The following is an 18,363-nucleotide window of genomic DNA, read 5'->3' as shown; positions in this document are numbered from 1 at the left end:
GCGCAAGTTCCAAAAAGACGGTCCCGCAGAACTTGCCTCGCAACTTGAGTTTGTTTCCGGAGACCGAGACACAGGGAACACGACTTGATATTGTGCTCCGTCCCGAGGCACTGGAGGCACCAAGCGTGGGTGTCGGTCTGCGAGATCGGCCGGCCGCAGCGACCACACTTTTTAAATCCACTCGGGACCTTCGAGGACATCGACGGAAAAATCGCGTCGGCGAAGTCAAAGTCGTCAATGGTGGCGAAAATCACACCTCGAAAAAGGAAACGACCGTGCGGCCACTAGGCCGCAATGTGGCGTCCCCGCTGGAAGCGAGGGAAAAAGGGAGCGCGTGCTCCACACGCACAGGTTTTTTTTTTTTTTTTTTTTGAAAAAGAAAAAGGAAACCGGCGGTAACAAAAACTAAATAGAAAAAATAACGATCCGCGTAAACACGATCGACTTTCCGGCGGCTGAAAGCAGAGAGAGCGGCAAAGCACGACTCTCTCCAGACGCGGAAAAAAAGGAACTGGCGGGAGCGGTCGCGCACGGGCGGGAAGACGGCCGCGCATGCGCGGTGGGCGTGCCCTGCGTGCCGACCGTCCCGCGAAGCCTTTTCCGGTTGGTGGGGGCTGCCGCGGACGTCACCCAGTCGTGAGAACAAGCAGCCTGCTTGTCCTCGGAGAATGGGAAGTTACTCTGGTGGAGCCTGTCTCTGCAGATGTACAACTTCATCATACAGCACCGGAAGGGCAGTGAACATGGAAAAGCTGATGGGACTCTCCATGAAGGAAGAGCCAGAACAGCCCTGACACTGGGCTGTTGAGACCTAACCAGCAGACTGAAAAGGCCGCAGTCCGGGGTCTCTCAAAAGGGGGAGGTGTGGCAAAACAGTGGGTTTCCAAGTTTATGACCTGTATTATTTTATGCAAAAAAGTACCTGCATATAATGTGTACAGCGCTGCGTACATCTAGTAGTGCTATAGAAATGATTAGTAGTAGTAGTAGTAGTAGTAGTATGAAGGGTATTTCCCTTCTCTCTCCTTCTCTGCTCATATCCAGCAGATTGCCAAGACCTGTCGTTTCTTTCTTTACAACATCCGTAAAATCCGCCCCTTTCTTTCCGAGCACTCTACCAAAACCCTCATCCACACCCTTGTCACCTCTCGTTTAGACTACTGCAATCTGCTTCTTGCTGGCCTCCCACTTAGTCACATCTCCCCTCTCCAGTCGGTTCAAAACTCTGCTGCCCGTCTCATCTTCTGCCAGGGTCGCTTTACTCATACTACCCCTCTCCTCAAGACCCTTCACTGGCTCCCTATCCGTTTTCGCATCCTGTTCAAACTTCTACTAACCTATAAATGTACTCACTCTGCTGCTCCCCAGTATCTCTCCACACTCGTCCTTCCCTACACCCCTTCCCGTGCACTCCGCTCCATGGATAAATCCTTCTTATCTGTTCCCTTCTCCACTACTGCCAACTCCAGACTTCGCGCCTTCTGTCTCGCTGCACCCTACGCCTGGAATAAACTTCCTGAGCCCCTATGTCTTGCCCCATCCTTGGCCACCTTTAAATCTAGACTGAAAGCCCACCTCTTTAACATTGCTTTTGACTCGTAACCACTTGTAACCACTCACCTCCACCTACCCTCCTCTCTTCCTTCCCGTTCACATTAATTGATTTGATTTGCTTACTTTATTTATTTTTTGTCTATTAGATTGTAAGCTCTTTGAGCAGGGACTGTCTTTCTTCTATGTTTGTGCAGCGCTGCGTATGCCTTGTAGCGCTATAGAAATGCTAAATAGTAGTAGTAGTAGTTGTTTGGCCAGCAGATGGTGACTGTCTTTTGTAAAGTTGTTACAGAACTGACAGTTTCCTGTTTCCCGCCTAATATGTGAGGTAATTTTTTAGTCTCAGGGCAGGGGTCTTTTACTAAAGATTAGCAGGAGTTATCTGCAGCAGTGTCCACAAATGGACACTGCTGCAGATAACTCGAGCTATTCTTTAGTAAAAGACCCCCTCAGATAGGAAGAGGAGAGAGAAAGATCTCTTCACTGAGGCTCTGTGAGCAGTTATATTTCCTTAACTTCCCAGGTACTACTTAGATAGTAAACAAATGTTTAGATAGTTTTATAATTGATCCATATTAAGTTACCTGTTATTGCCTGTTACTTTTCCATCTGTTTTAAATGGTTCACTGTTCAAGTTCTGAGATAATAAACCTAAAGTTTATTAACTCTGCTGTCTTGGACTGACTAAGAATCCTTGTGGTTTGTGTTTTGGTCTGTGGGTGTTTTCTGGGAACTGTGGGACCCCTGAGAGTGAGGCCCCAGTAACCCAGAAATTACTGGAGAATAACTTGAGAGTGGGAGACTAGCCCAGAAGTAAGTGGGACCCAGCAGGCAGGTGGAAGGGTATGCAGAAGAGCACAAGCGGCAGATGCAGGCGGACCTGAGCAGTGCTAGGGACAGACCCTCCAGGTGGCCGCAGGGTTAGCCCCAGGTGGGTGCTAAGTGTTTCATGACAAGGGCTACTATCATGCATATACAGATGGATTTCTATGATTTTTCTAGAATGCCTTGATTTAGTCTGACTGGCACTAAGCAATGCTGGTGTTATCCAGCTGTGTGACTGGTGAATGTGCTTCTCTTCAGAAAATAAGAAAAGAATAGTTACAAGTTAAAAATATGAATATTTTAAAAAGTTTAAAATGCTGCAGAAAATTTCAAAATTTGAAGACAAATATGAAAATAGCAGAGTCTGGAAATATGAAAGAACAATTATTCGATGGTCCTAAGCATAATTGTTTTATCACTGCAGAATATTTCTGGTAAAGTCTGCATGTGTGCTTGGATCAGTCTACGTGTTTGGAATGAGAGTAAACCCTCAGACTAGCAGGTATTTTTTTAAAAATCCAGATATTTAGCATTATTATATAGAGTCAGTGGCACAATATATAAAGATTGACCATTTTTACTAATACACATTGCAGTTTAAGTTCAAGCACTCAGCTATCTTTATAGCTAGGCACTACCACCTACATTGTAAACATATATGTTCTTTAAAATATCAACCCTCCAATTATTAAGTAACGAGGATACTCACAGAGGAAGGCAGGATTAGTGGCTCTCCAGGTAAAAGACTGCTTGAAGAATCCTCAATACTATTGGGCAAGGTGAAATCAAATCCCACCTTCCCTGTATTCCTTAGGACCACTTCAGCTTCAAAGAGTTCATCAAATAGCTGGGGGGGGGGGGGAGTAAGATTAAGGCTTGTTAGTAAAAGAAACAAAGAGTAGGTGAGAGGAAGGCTAAGTGAAAGTGAGATAAAGGGAAACTCAGAGTCAAGCATGGGAAAGGGTCAGTGTCAAGGTGATTGAGGTTCAAAGAAAGATGAAGAAGCTCAGAGACAGATGAGAGACAGTCTGTTGTCACTAAAGTTCAGGCAACATCTACATAGAAAAGGGTAAAAACCACAATATTCCGTTCAAAACAGAAAGGCAAAGAAATAGTGGAAAATTGGAACTTGCCTTAGAACACACTATATCATACGAAAAGAATATCAGCATTAATATTGTGGCATCAAATATGGGTTATTAGGTCTCTTATGGAGCATCTCATTCCAAATCATAACCCCAAATTACCACATTCTTTATAATCATTTATACTCATATCTATCTATCTATCTATCTATCTATCTATATACACACATACACTCATATAGTATATATTCTCATATATACTAGCTAGTCAACAAAAGGTAACTTTCCTCTGGAGTCTCAGCAACATTCACCAAATATTTTAATATCCACAAACAGGTCTAACATACGCTCACTCAACAAAGCATCGGTTGTCCAGGGGATTTATATTTGCAGTTGATGTCAGCACTGATGGGCCGATGATCAGAAGCAAACACAGGGGCTAGGGTGCTAGAGGCTGTTAGTGCCATACTAGCGCCTGCGTTTGCTACTGCCCCATGATCAGAGCCCCCGAGTGCGTGAAATGTGCTCACAGGCTCTGAACGCAACTAGCATGCAAAACAAGGCTAAACCTATTCATCCTCAATGATCAGCGACCAGCGCGCCAAAGATTGGCTCGCTGGCCATGGCAAACCCTAAGCCAGCTTGGGGAGGAATGGTGAGCCCTGTCCAGCATGCATTTGCATGTTAGCAGGCCCCCATTCCCCCCAATGCAGCAGCCCCCGAAGAAACCCTGAGCCGAGATGACCCAAACAACTCCCCCCCCAGCAACGGGGGGCTGGAGGTCCAGCAGACCTCCGGTCCCCGATCCCCCCCAACACAGGTTCAGGGAGGGCTGGAGATCTGGTGGGTTTCCAGCCCCCTTAACCCCCCCCCAACATCCCTTGGATGTCCCTGGTGGCCCAGTGGGCCGATGGTGAATCCCCCCCCCCCCCCCCACCTGGTCATCTAGTGGTCCTTCTCCACCTCCTACCTTAAGTTGGAGGAGGGAGGTGGCCTCTCTCCCATTCCGTTGGTGCCGCCTCCCTTATATGGTGTGAAGCCCCAGACAGCACATCCCAGGATGCAATGGGCAGGGCTGGGCGTCGCCATTTTGCAGGCATCGCCGATGGAAGAGAAGGGAGGCCACCTCCCTCCTCCAACAAGGTAGGGGGTGGGAAAGGGCCGCTAGACTACCAGGAGGGGGGTGGGATTCATCCGTGGCCCACTGGGCCACCAGGGACATCTAAGGGATGTTGGGGGGGTTAGGGAGGATGGAGAACCACTGGATCTCCAGCCCCCCCTGAAACTGTGTCAGTGGGGGTTCGGGGGACCGGATGTCATCCGAACCTACAGCCCCCTGTTGCTGGGGGGAGGGGGGTCAGCTCGGGGTTTCTGCTGGGGCTACTGAACCTGTGTCGGAGGGGACCGGAGGTCCACCGGACCTCCAGCCCCCGTTTCGCTTGGCTCAGGTGGGGGTAGTTGGGGTCTGGTGGTCCCATGGACCTCCAGCCCTTGTGTTTGACAGGTCTGGCCTTTTGACAGCTTAGACCTGTCAAACAAGTGCGGGAGGATTGGGCCCGCACTTCTACCCCATGATCAGAGAGAATTGTGTGCTTAAATTTGCATGCAATTATTTCTGATCATAGGTCCGGTAAAGTCCCGTGCTGTTCCAGCACTATTTTTAGAGCGCTGTTTGGAACAGCGTGGGGCTTTTGATCATCTGCCTATGAGTCATGGAAGTTCATGGACTTGTCAACTGTGCCCATCACTTAAGCTACGCGCTTTCTTTTGGACTGCTGTATGTTGACTTTTGAAGTATACAAAACATTGCTATGAGGTTACCTTTTGTTGACTAGTCACATGGATAATGCAATGAATTTTCACTGATGCAAGCTGTCAGATCTTTAAAGTGATTAGTTAATCTGTTTAACGATGAACAAATCAATGAACTATTGACTCAGGTTTAATAGAAATGTGGCTCATATTTTATTTATTCATTCAATCATGCATAGAAATTTCAATTATCCTTTCACATTCAAGACAACAAATGGCAAATTCAATCAGCAATACAATTAAACATAAACAGCAGATATTCACAGTGGAGGTATTGGAATGCTTGAGGATAAAAGGACTCATGCAGCACAGGAAAAAGGCAGCTCCCACAGAGACAGGGCCTTGAGGGTTAGCTCTACTGATGCTTAAACACAGGCCCAGGAGGGAGTCACGTGATGCTGTGAGGGGAAGTGGACGTGCCTAGCTTCGCCCGCTCAGGGAACCCCATCCTTCGACTCTTTTTGTTAGCAGAACGACGTTAATTGGAACTGAAACTACCTCAAATACCGGAGAAGAACGCATGGACAAATTTCTAAGCAGACATTCAACGCAAATGTCCTCAAAATCTTCAAAAAGAATACAAGATCGTGCGCGCATGGGGGAAGACAAGATGGCATCGACGCCACCATCTCCCTCGCAAATACAACAGCCATCCACCTTGATCCCTGAGATAACAGAAGCGGTAGTAAAAGCACTGGATCCCCGGTTTTTACAATTATCGGAACAGATAGCAGGGATTGCTCAGTCTACCGCGGAACTTACTCGGCGAGCCGGGGAGTTGGAGTGTAGAGTATCAGACGTCGAAGACATTCTGGAATCACACTCCTCAGCGATAAAGCAGCTGGAATCCTTAACTAAATCTCAACAAGAGAAGATTGAAGATCTAGAAAATAGATCTCGAAGAGAAAATTTGCGATTTCTCGGCTTTCCTGAATCGCTGCCAGAAAAATCTTTACTAACCACTCTGCAAACTTGGCTAACAGCACAATTTCCGTCAGCGGGGGAAATTTATCCTATCACCCTAGAACGTGCTCACCGAGTGGGGCCAGTCCGTGCGACGGACAATAGGCCCAGGATCATAATCGCAAAGTTTCATCGATACTCACAAAAAGCACAGATTCTAAGTCATTATAAAAGCCATCCGGAGGATGTAAAATTTGATGGGCAGAGAATACGACTCTTCCAGGATTACTCCGGGGCTCTTTCCACGAAGCGACGGACATTTTCTCCAGTTTGTGCGCTACTAGTAGCAAAACACCTACGCTTTTCCTTACAATATCCAGCCATACTGAAAGTTTCACAAGGGAATCGCTGGCACTCATTTCACTCGCCTGAGGAGGCAAAAAGCTGGCTGGAGACATTAGAAATAGAATCCTGACGGGTTTGATTGACTTTTATTGAAACTTATAATTGTAAAAGAAATGCTAATGGTAACTTGTATAGAAGTAAGTTCCAGAGATATAGTGTAATAGAAAACGAAATGTTATACATTATAAATGAAGGATGGGGGGTCCCTTAGGGCATCATTCTGACTATTGTCCCGCGCTTGACGTAGAAGGTCCGGGACAAAATGGTGGGAGTTTGGGGGTTTAAAAGAAGGGGGGGGAGGGAGGGGGCTGGGAGTGTGGGTAAGAAAAAACTATACTGCTAAGTGCATGCAAAAAATGATAAATGTGAAGGAGGTAATAGCAAATAATTATAAATCCTTGCGGTCTAATTTCTCAGTGGGTTGCCGTCCAAAAGTCCATGACGGTTTTCCCCAATCTGAGAGATTGGTCAGCAGGTTAGTGTCTCAGAGAGAGTGGTTCCCGGAGGAGGCTGGGCATCCGGGGGCTCAAAACAAAATGGTTAAAATCTTGAGATGTGGTGACAGGCAAAACCAAAAGGTGCGGTCAAACTTAGAATAGTTTCGTGGAATGTTGCCGGCATCTCATCCCCAATAAAACGTTCCAAAATATTGACTCAATTAAAAAGACAGAATGCAGACATAGCGTGTCTGCAAGAAACAAAACTAACGGACACGGAACACCAAAAATTGCAGCAGCAATGGGTAGAACATTGTTACTACTCGTCTGCGGACAAAAAACGTAGTGGGGTAGCCATTTTGATTTAAAAAAGATTGCAATGTCAGACACAGCTATTGTATAAAGACAGTGAAGGTAGAATAGTACTCTTGAAGGTAAATTATCAGGGTCAAAACTTTTACTTATGTGCACTCTATGGGCCTAATGGGTATTCACAATCCTTTTTTCAATCTCTTATAACTCTGGGTCATAAATACCTAGATGCCCCTTGGGTTTGGGCAGGTGATTTCAATACAGTCTTAGACCCACAATTGGACCGATCATCACCAAGCCCTGGCCCGGGGTCTGGGAGGAAGGGAGGACTTGCTCATTTTTGCTCCACCTTACAAGTGGTAGACCCGTGGCGTCTACTAAATCCTACTGTCAAAGATTACACACATCAATCGAAGGCCCACCAAACTTGGTCACGCATAGATTATATACTGATATCTACCACTTGGTTTCATAAAATCCACCAAGCTATCATTGGCCCGTTAGCTGTTTCAGATCATACTCCAATATGGATAGATTTGACAATGGAGGAGAGAGCTAGGGAGTCTCATATGTGGAGATTCCCCTCTTATTTAAAACAAGATAAAAAATTTCTAGAACATCTACTATTGAGTTGGAAAAATTATGAGGAAACAAATTTAAGCTCCTGTTCATCTGCAACACTCTTTTGGGAAGCTTCCAAGGCAGTGATGCGAGGAGAGGTGATAGCATTTATGAGTGCTAGAAATAAACGTTTAGCGACTGCTATTATTAATCTAGAAAAGGATTACCGAAAAACAAAACAGATATTTATAGCAAATCCAACACCCTTAAATAGAGAGCAGATGAATGCTTCCTTAGCGGCATTAAATGCATATATTCACGAAAAAACTAAATCCAGACTAATCTTTAGGAAACATAACTACCAACGTTTTGGAAACAAATCCGGGAAATTACTAGCACACCTGGCACGTTCTGAAACTCATTCGAAATTCATCCCTATGATAAGTACAGAAGGTGGATGCCCTACTTCTACTCCAACAGAAATGGCACATGTTTTCCATTCATATTTCAAAAAGATGTACACAAGGCCACAAAATGAGCAAGGCCCGGTTTTAACTGATTATCTTGAAGACGCAGGTCTACCAAAGCTATCTTCAGCAGCTCAGCTCCACTTATCACAGCCTATCCAAGCCGTAGAAATTCAAAAAGTAATTAAATCCCTGCCAGGAGGTTCATCTCCGGGCTTAGACGGCTTTTCCCATGAGTATTACAAAATGTTGGAGTTACAATTGTGTGGCCCATTACTGGATTACTATGATGCAGTGGTGGATAGGGGTTTTTTCTCTTCTCTGGAAAATGAAGCGTTGATCACTCTAATACCAAAGCCCGGTAAACCGCGTGACAGGGTTGAATCCTATAGGCCTATATCCTTACTAAATGTTGACCTAAAAATTTTGGCCAGGATTCTAGCTGACCGACTAGCTATTCATATACCTCAGGTAGTGGGAGAACATCAAGTAGGATTTGTACGAGGACGTCATTCTGTCCTAAATGTGAGGAAAGTACTTTTATCTATAGCTCATTGTAAATCAAACAAACAACAATTAGCATTGGTCAGTCTAGATGCGGAGAAAGCATTTGATAAGGTTCAATGGGATTATTTATTTCAGGTTCTTACACATATAGGTATAGGAGGTTGGTTCCTACAGGCTATTAAATCTCTATATTACAACCCGACTGCTAGTATTTTGGTAAATGGATATAAATCACATTCATTTGAGGTGTCCCAGGGAACGAGGCAGGGATGCCCATTGTCCCCATTATTATTCTTGCTTTATTTAGAACCCTTATTGCGAACCATACAGCAAGATACGGATATTTTTGGGGTTGAGTTGCCGGAGCAGCCAGTGAAGATATTGGCGTTTGCGGATGATATTTTCCTCACGCTCACTCGACCAGATAGTTCTATACCAAGATTACTGTCAACACTAGATGAATTCACCTTTTACTCAGGATTCTCCCTAAACTATCAAAAATCATTGGTCTTACCAATTCAGTCTGAAATAAAAGATAATTGGGTTGGCCCATTCCCGTTAAAGTGGGAATCTACAGTAGTAAAATATCTAGGGATATATATTCCGGCGGATCTATCACAACTATACCATAAAAATATAGAGGCCCACAAAACCAAAATGGAAGAGGTAATGCGGGGCTGGCAGGGATTACCCATTTCATTGCTGGGACGAGTGGCGCTGTACAATATGATCTTATTTCCAAAATGGATTTATATGTTTCAAACTCTGCCACTCATGTTGAGTTATAAAGACGAAAAATGGTTGGGCAGGCAGTTAACCAAATTTCTTTGGCAAGGGAAAAGAACACGTATATCACTCGTGAGAGCCATGTTACCACGTGTCAAGGGGGGATTGGGGTTGTTGAATTTACGCCTTTTCACAGTAGCTAGTAGTGCTCGTCACCTCTCAGACTGGTTCAGATCGACTCAATTTTTCACCTGTACCAGGTCAGAAATATCCCTCCTGAAACCACAGCATTTTGCTCATTGGCTCCATTCCACGGCAAAGGGAACAAACCTCTCGAGACACTTAAATATAATTTTTCGGCCTCTGCGTAGGGCATGGAGGTTGATGTGTAGAATATATGCTATAAACCCTAAGATGACCCCGCTACTGCCAATTCAAGGGAATTGTGATTTCCCTGTGGGAGATACATCGCGAGTATTTCAAGTGTGGGCCGCGAAAGGGATATGTTATCTCTTTCATGTGATAACGGAGCAGGGGACTATTAAGCCATTTCAAAGTTTATGTGAGGAATTTGGTCTAGCCGAAGGTGACATATTTGCATACTATCAAATTCGCCACTATGTGCAGTCCTTGGACAGTAGGATGCTCACTTCAGAAGTATGGGAGAGACTGAAGGATATATTGGATTTAGAGGCCCAACTCCGCACCCCGCTAAAATACTTTCATGGCATGTTGAGAGATAGAATTGGAAAATATGATTATTCGAAAGAAGCACAGAAATGGAGTCAAGAGTTAGTCTTAAATATGAGACCAGACCAGGTAGAGTCTTGTCTAATGTCAGTTTATCATCTAACAGATAATGCCAGTTGGTGGGAGTTGCATTATAAGTTTGTACTAAGATTACATATCTCACCACACAGAGCATATCGGGCTACTCTACGAGAAAATAACAACTGCCCAAGATGTACAGAGGAACAAGCCCATTTGGGCCATATGTTTTGGACCTGCAGGAGAATCAAGCCATTTTGGGTAGCTCTCACAAGACATGTTTCTATCTTTTGGAAAGCTGTTTGGCGCCCATCACCGGAGCAATTGTTTGACATCTTCCACATACAGAGTCCTACACCACGAGGCATGAAAATCTTCCTGAAAAAAGCTATGTTGATGGCAAGGAAGGTGATATTGCAGCTGTGGTTAGATCCGGCTGGGCCCACGATCGCACACTGGCGCTCGTCAATGATTCAATTTTGTACTTTGGAACGTTCAGGAATATCAGACTTAACCTCAAAGAAAGGAGATATATTTTGTACCACTTGGGCACCCTTTTGGGACACATTGACTTCATCAGCGCGAAGCAAGATTTTGAATTTATAAGCTGGACTGAATGCAAAGAGATAGATATGCAATAGCAGGAATAGGCAACTGTTCGGAGGGAGGGGGGGAACGGGAGGGGGGAGGGTGGGAGAGGGAGAAAACATAGTAACATACTTATTTGTTTATTCTGAGACGAGACTAACTGTTAAACATGGTTTTCAAACTTGTAAAATTAATCTGACTTTTAATAAAGAGATTTATACAAAAAACACAGGCCCAGGAGTCAGGAGCTTAAAGTTTTGTCTCTGTCTCACACTATATGCCTAGCCACCAAGGCTGCTACACAAAAATAAAAATTATTCCAAAAGTTAAAAGGTACTGGTAATGGAAACAAAATCACAGGCTGTTCACCACCACCCTGGCATCCATGGTGTCATTGGGTGACTCTTACCTGCAATCCACAGTCAACTTCCTTTGTGCTGAGAACATAACTAACAAGCGAGGCTTCTCCATACAGCATGATCTCATAGGTAGGACCTGCTTCGACAGTACATAATGCCTTTGCCTGTATATTGATGTTAGCATGTCCAAAAAAGGTGAATGCCACCTGCTGGCTCTCACCTGGCTGTAGTACACCATAGAGTGGTAGAATATCAAATACCTAATGGGAGAATACAAAGACTCATAACAAAATTCAATAAAAATGTTTACTTTTTTAAAAGGTTGCATTAGATTGCAGGTCTTACAAACTGTACAATGGACATCACAGCTCTAGAGGAAAGCAATTATTTTCTAACAGGGATCACAATCACATGATAAAAACCAAGACTGAAAACATGAAGGGACATTTTCGAAAGAATGTTCACGTCAGAAGAGGACATGCCGCTCATAGCATCCAAAAAAACCCTTCCATCTCACAGCCATTTTCAAACAGTAAAAACTTTGGGGTTTCCCATTTGAAAATATGTGAGAACATTCAAAATGAACAGCCATTTTCCAAAATAAAATATCCAAAAAACCAGGGACAAGGATATCTGTCTGGTAGCATTTGTACAAAAATGGCCACACAGACATCCCTGCAGAGCAGAAAGGCAGCCTAGTGGTCAGTACAGTGGACTTTAATCCAGGGCACCTAGGTTCATACTCCACTGCAAGTTCTGTTATTTTACATGGTGAGCCCCCTCCAGAGACAGGGAAATACCTACTGTACCTGAATGTACACCACCTCAATAGCCTTCAACATTTCAGGTGTCTTTAATATTTAGGTACACAATTTAATTTAGGGTTCAAAATGTAAAGGTTAAAAAAAAAGGGTAAGTTCAATTGGGATGTGAACCTGAGTCCCCTGGTTTACACTCCACTGCAAAGACCACTAGGCCAGTGTTTCCCAAGTCCGGTCCGGTCCTAGAGTACCTCTTGCCAGTCAGGTTTTCAGGATAGCCACAATGATTATGCATGAACTTGATTTGCATACAGTGCCTCCATTATATGCAAATCTCTTTTATGCATATTCATTGTGGATATCCTGAAAACCTGACTGGCAAGGGGGTACTCCGGGACCAGACTTGGAAAACACTACACTAGGCTACCCTTCAGACCTGCTACTGTGTTCAGAATGCCCATAATACCACTGGCGAATTAAGGGGGAAAGGGAAATGGGACTTCATATACCACCTTTCTGAGGTTTTTGCAACTACATTCAAAGCGGTTTACATATATTCAGGTACTTATTTTGTACCAGGGGCAATGGAGGGTTAAGTGACTTGCCCAGAGTCACAAGGAGCTGCAGTGGGAATTGAACTCAGTTCCCCAGGATAAAAGTCCACTGCACTAACCACTAGGCTACTCCTCCACTCCAATGGTCATTCCTTAATCCATCTAGTGGCCAGTTACTCAGTCAGTGCACCTTTCTATACCTGGACGTGATTGAAACAGGTCTAACTTAGGATGCCCTTCAATTATCGCTGCAGGACATCTTAAATTTGGGACCGCCCTAGTCCTGCCCTAAACATGGCCACAACACATTCCCTTGCTATTTGGATGAACTGCAGCGTAACATAGTAGATGACGGCAGAAAAAGACCTGCACGGTCCATCCAGTCTGCCCAACAAGATAACTCATATGTGCTACTTTTTGTGTATACCTTACCTTGATTTGTATCTGTCTTTTTCAGGGCACAGACCGTATAAGTCTGCCCAGCACTAGCCCCGCCTCCTAACCACCAGCCCCTTGATTTGTATCTGTCATTTTCAGGGCACAGACCGTATAAGTCTGCCCAGCACTAGCCCCGCCTCCCAACCACCAGCCCCTTGATTTGTATCTGTCATTTTCAGGGCACAGACCGTATAAATCTGCCCAGCACTAACACCGCCTCCGAACCACCAGCCCCGCCTCTGCCATCCAATTTGGTAGAGTGTCCAAATTCTGCCTTTTGAAAATCACGATTTGAATTTTTTTTGACAGATGGACATTTTGGGGGGCATTTTGAGACACCCATCTGCATTGAAAATGAGCACCAAATTATCTTTAGTGCATCACTTTTGCCGTGTTGACTTCAAATATCATCATTTGTACATTTGCAGTCCAAGCTATAATAATATGACTGTGGGCTACTCTCCAGAAGACCTGAGTTTGAATCTATATTTCTTCTGCTCATTGAGCTGGCAGGGGTTGGGGATGCTACAAATACTGCAGTCAATATTCAAAAGCCAACCTCATTAAGGGCTCCTTTTTAAAGCAGTGGTCTTCTTCACATTCAACACACGTTAATTGGTAGTACCGCTTTGTAAAAGGAGCCCTAATTGTTTTGAACTGAAAATAACCTATTGGTTAATGCTCAACTTTTGTCGATGTGAGTTGTTATAAGGGTAGTTTTATAAAGTTGCGCCCCAGTAGCATGTGTTTACATCTGCCTATTTTATAAAGTTATGTATGTGTCTATTTGACATCATAGAACACTTACATTGGTGCAAAAGAATGCACATGTATACCATCTTAAGGACTGATGTAAATGTTAGTGCATAGCTTCTGCAAGTATGCATGTAAATTTAGGAATTTTATAATATACCCGTATAAGTGCAGACTCTGCTTTCACATTTGTTAGTATTTTACAGGAGGTTATTATTTATTTAAATTCTTTTTATTCCGCTTAATCCATAGTTCTTAGTGGATCACATAAACATATACATAATATAAAAACAGACCAAATTCATAATAAATTTCTACATAAAGGCATATGAAACAAATCAGTCTATTAAAAGGTAATTACTGAAAATTCATTCATTACCCCAATTAAAAGCCTGCATAAAGAAAAGAGTTTTAAGCTCCCTTTTGAACTCTTTAAAATCTTTGATGTTCCTAATTATAAGAGGCAGCATAAGATATTAAGTAATTGTTGGGTTCCTGATCTTAACAATTTGTCTAATAATTATGAAGCTTAGTTGCCAAAATCTTTGAGACCTATTGCAATAATATTTTAAAAACTAAACAAAGAATTTTAAATTGGATCCTGTACTCAATAGGCAACAAGTGTAAACTTTTCAGTACAGGAGTAATGTGTTCAAAATGACTGGCCCCTGTCAAGACCCTGGCCACTGAGTTCTGCACTATATGTAATGCTTTAATCTGAGTTGAGTCCTAACAATAAGACATTAGCATAATCAGAACAAGGAATTAATAAATTTTGCATAACAGTTCTAAAATTATGCTGCTTCAGTAAATTCTTCAATCTTCTCACTAATTGTAATTTAAAATAAACATCTTTAATAATCTTTTGCACCTGCACTTCCATAGTCAAACCTTGTCAAGCATCAAACCCAGATCTCTCAAATCCTGAACAATAGGAACAAATTTGTTAGTTATATATACATTGTTGGTATATCAAATGATTCAAAAAGTTGTCAATAATAAGATCTGCGCCTTATTAATATTCAGCTTTAGACTGTTTGCAGACATCCAACAATTGACTGAATCATGAAGATAGATACCTGTAGCAGGTATTCTCCGAGGACAGCAGGCTGATTATTCTCACAAATGGGTCATCGTTTGCGATGGCCCAGGAGACCAGGAAAAAACTTGCACAGCAAAAAAAGAGGTTTCCAGAATGCTCCTTCGTGCGGCCCGAACACTCTGCGCATGCACGAACGGCTTCCCGCCTGCAACGCGAGCGTGCCCTCCTCAGTTGAATAAACAGCAAAAGGAGAACTGAAACAACTCCAAGGTGAGAAGGGTGGGTTTGTGAGAATAATCAGCCTGCTGTCCTCTGAAAATACCTGCTACAGGTATGTATCTTCATGTTCTCTGAGGCCAAGCAGGCTGGTTTATACTCACAACTGGGGTATCCCTAGCCCCCAGGCTCACTCAAAACAATGAACATTGGTCAACTGGGCTTCGCAAAGGCAAGGACCTAACAGAGATTGACCTGAAAAGAAACAAAACTAAGTGAGAGTGCAGCCTGGAACAGAACAGAAATGGGCCTAGGAGGGTGGAGTTGGATTCTAAACCCTGAACAGATTCTGCAGCACCGTCTGCCCAAACCGACTGTCATGTCGGGTATTCTGCTGAAGGCAGTAGTGAGATGTGAATGTGTGGACTGATGACCACGTTGTAGCCTTGCAAATCTCTTCAATAGAAGCTGACTTCAAGTGAGCCACTGACGCAGCCATGGCTCTTACATTATGAGCCTTAACATGGCCCTCCAGAGTCAGCCCAGCTTGGGCATAAGTGAAGGATATGCAGTCCGCCAGCCAATTAGAGATTGTGTGTTTTCCTTTTTTTTTAAATTTTGTTTATTTATAAATTTTTAAATTTACATTTATGCAATAAGCCGAAAACTGGGGACGATCATCTAAGGAAGACCATCTCTAAGGTCAACCTAAATGCTGAGATTTGGGTGTCCCCGACCGTATTATCGAAACAAAAGATGGACGCCCATCTTGTTTCGATACTATGGGTTTCGAAGTCCTCCACATATACTGTTGTGTCACTACCATGTGGCTGTTCAATTTCAGGAAGTGTTTTGCAGATACCTCATCGAACAAATCATGGCCAATAGGTTCAATATTGCATTGGCCCTCTGGCTCTGGCTGATGGAGTATGCTCCTATGAATTCTATTGACTATGCAGAGACAAGAGTCGATTATTCTTAATTTATAACACATCCCAAATCTGTAAGTAATTGTATTGATCGGTTCAGGGAGGTTATTGCCCTTTGGGATGTGTTTCCAGAAATCAGTCAGTTATCGAAGTATGGAAAAAACAAATATTCTCTTTGCTATAACTGTGCTGCTTCTGCTGCCGCCACCACCCATTTCATATAAACTTGAGGGGCTGATGAAAGTCCATACAGAAGAATCAGTGTCAATCTAGAAATCTGAAGTGCAAAAAGCACCTGTGGTTTGGATAAATTGGAATATGGGTATAAGAGTCTTTTAAATTCAAGGAGATCAACCATTCATCTTTTTGAAGGACAGGTAAAATAGAGGCTAAAGAATTCATTTTGAATTTTTCCTATATTATGATTTTTTTCAGTTCTCAAAGTGAAATATCAGCTGCAATCTTCCTGATTTCTTGGCATAGAACCTATGGTTCTCCTTGTCACATGGAACTTTTTCGATAGCATTTTCCAGCATTATTGTGCTGATTTCTTGCATAAGTAATTGACATCAACTTATAGGCAGTGGATAAAAAGTTGATCCCCATAATTTGTAACCCTTTCAGATAATATTGGTTATCAGTTTGTCTTTTATTATGTTCTTCCATTCTTTTAGAAAGAGTCCATCTCCTTCCCACTGGTATACTGAGATAATTGGTGTTGCCAAAAACTAGGAAGGCTTAGTTTAGAACTAATTTTCCTGGGGTCACGTGATGGCGGGTAGCTGAGTGGACGCCTGAAACATCGGCTCCGACCTGCTCGCAGGAAAAACAGCGATAAAACCCAGGATTTTCCCCCGTACCGACTCCCAGAAGGAACAGGCAGAAACGTACTAGTGAGAGGAGAGCACTGGAAAGATTGAGACTGATTGAAACTCGAGAGTTGGCAGGGCATGCCCGCCAAGGTCCCGCGAAGGAAAAAAAGGGTTGGCGCTGAACAAAAGAAAATGGCGGCGATCTCCGAAGTGCCAATGGCAAGCCCGTTGCCGCCTGAACTGGTTAGAGACCTGGCACAGCAGATATCGGTGGTGTTGGAGGAGAAACTCTCGAAGTTGCAAGCGTCAGTAGACCAGATTAGGGAGACGCTAGAACGCCAGGGTGCTCGTTTACAACATGTGGAAGATCGGGTCTCCCAGTGTGAGGATACAGCGGCAGGAGTGAATAGCAGGGTAGCGGCACTGGAGCGCAAATGCGAGCAACTAGAACAGAAAGCGGATGATTTAGAGAATCGTAGCAGGAGAAATAATCTCAGGATTGTGGGTCTCCCTGAAACAGTTAAAGCATCGGAGCTCCGGGACTTTGTAGGAAAATGGCTCCCTGCACAACTGGGCCTGGACGCGAGCGGGAACACGCTGCACGTGGAACGAGTGCACAGAGTGGGGGCAGAGCGACCGGGAGAGAACAGGCCCCGACAAGTACTGGCAAAGCTGTTGAATTATGCAGACAAGGAGGCTATTTTGCAGGCACACCGACGCAAGCCAGGACTAGAATATAATGGTGTAAAAATAATGCTTTTCCAGGATTATTCAGCGATAGTCTCTGAGCAGCGGAGAATCATGGGCCGGCACTGCAAAAGACTGTATGAGAAGGGAGTCCGCTTCTCCTTATTATACCCTGCGAAAGTTAGAGTGCTGCACGAGAATAAGACTTTGTTTTTCACTGAATCAGCCGCACTTGAAACGTTTGTGACCAATTTGAAATGAAGCAGGAGGTGCGACGCGCCATGAATGTGAAATGGCGTAGTATAATGAGACTGCTGACAGGAGATTGAGACTTGTTACAGGAGGACAAGGAGGTGGCTGGCGAAGAGGTTTTGAGAGCGGCGGGAGTGGGGGACATGCCCTGCTGACCACCAAAAGGGAGCAGAATCACCCTAGTAGAAGTGGCAGTCAGCGAAAGCGGAACCCATGATGATCGAGGTAGCAGCCACTCCGAGCCCTTAAGTGGAATCGTGACAGCCACCAGAACTGCATATCTGAAAGAGCTCATTGCTGGACACCTCCTGGTATTAAGAGTTGATGGCAGGTTTTGTTATAGATTGCCATATGTTCGTTGATGCATGTTGAAACTTTAAACATGTTTGGGAGTCGGGGGGGGGGGGGGGGGGGGGGGGAAAGAAGAGGGGCAGGGGAGGCCGGGAGAGTTGGTGGTGTACAAGAGGGGTGAGTGTGTTGTGGCTTGAAAGAGAGTGGAGAGGACAGAATGGGTTTTACTAGGAAGCAGGTAAAATGGGATAAGAAACGGGAAAGGGTGGGAAGGGAAGGGAGGGGGGAGGGGAGATTTGAGAAGCGGGAACAGAGGGGA

General features: G+C 44.1%; 1 protein-coding gene across 1 annotated transcript in view; it reads right to left on the bottom strand.

Moving 5' to 3' along the window:
- The window catches only part of HYDIN (HYDIN axonemal central pair apparatus protein), a 2,443,906-nt gene that overhangs the window by 1,509,252 nt on the left and 916,291 nt on the right, over positions 1-18,363 (bottom strand). The window contains exon 40 of the mRNA XM_030205004.1: positions 11,360-11,569. Within this exon, the coding sequence (XP_030060864.1) occupies positions 11,360-11,569 (210 nt within the window). The remainder of the gene's footprint in view (positions 1-11,359; positions 11,570-18,363) is intronic.

Source organism: Microcaecilia unicolor, chromosome 5 (genome assembly GCF_901765095.1).
Source record: "Microcaecilia unicolor chromosome 5, aMicUni1.1, whole genome shotgun sequence".
Classification (NCBI taxonomy): Eukaryota; Metazoa; Chordata; class Amphibia; order Gymnophiona; family Siphonopidae; genus Microcaecilia; species Microcaecilia unicolor.
This window is presented reverse-complemented; position numbering and strand designations above follow the sequence as displayed.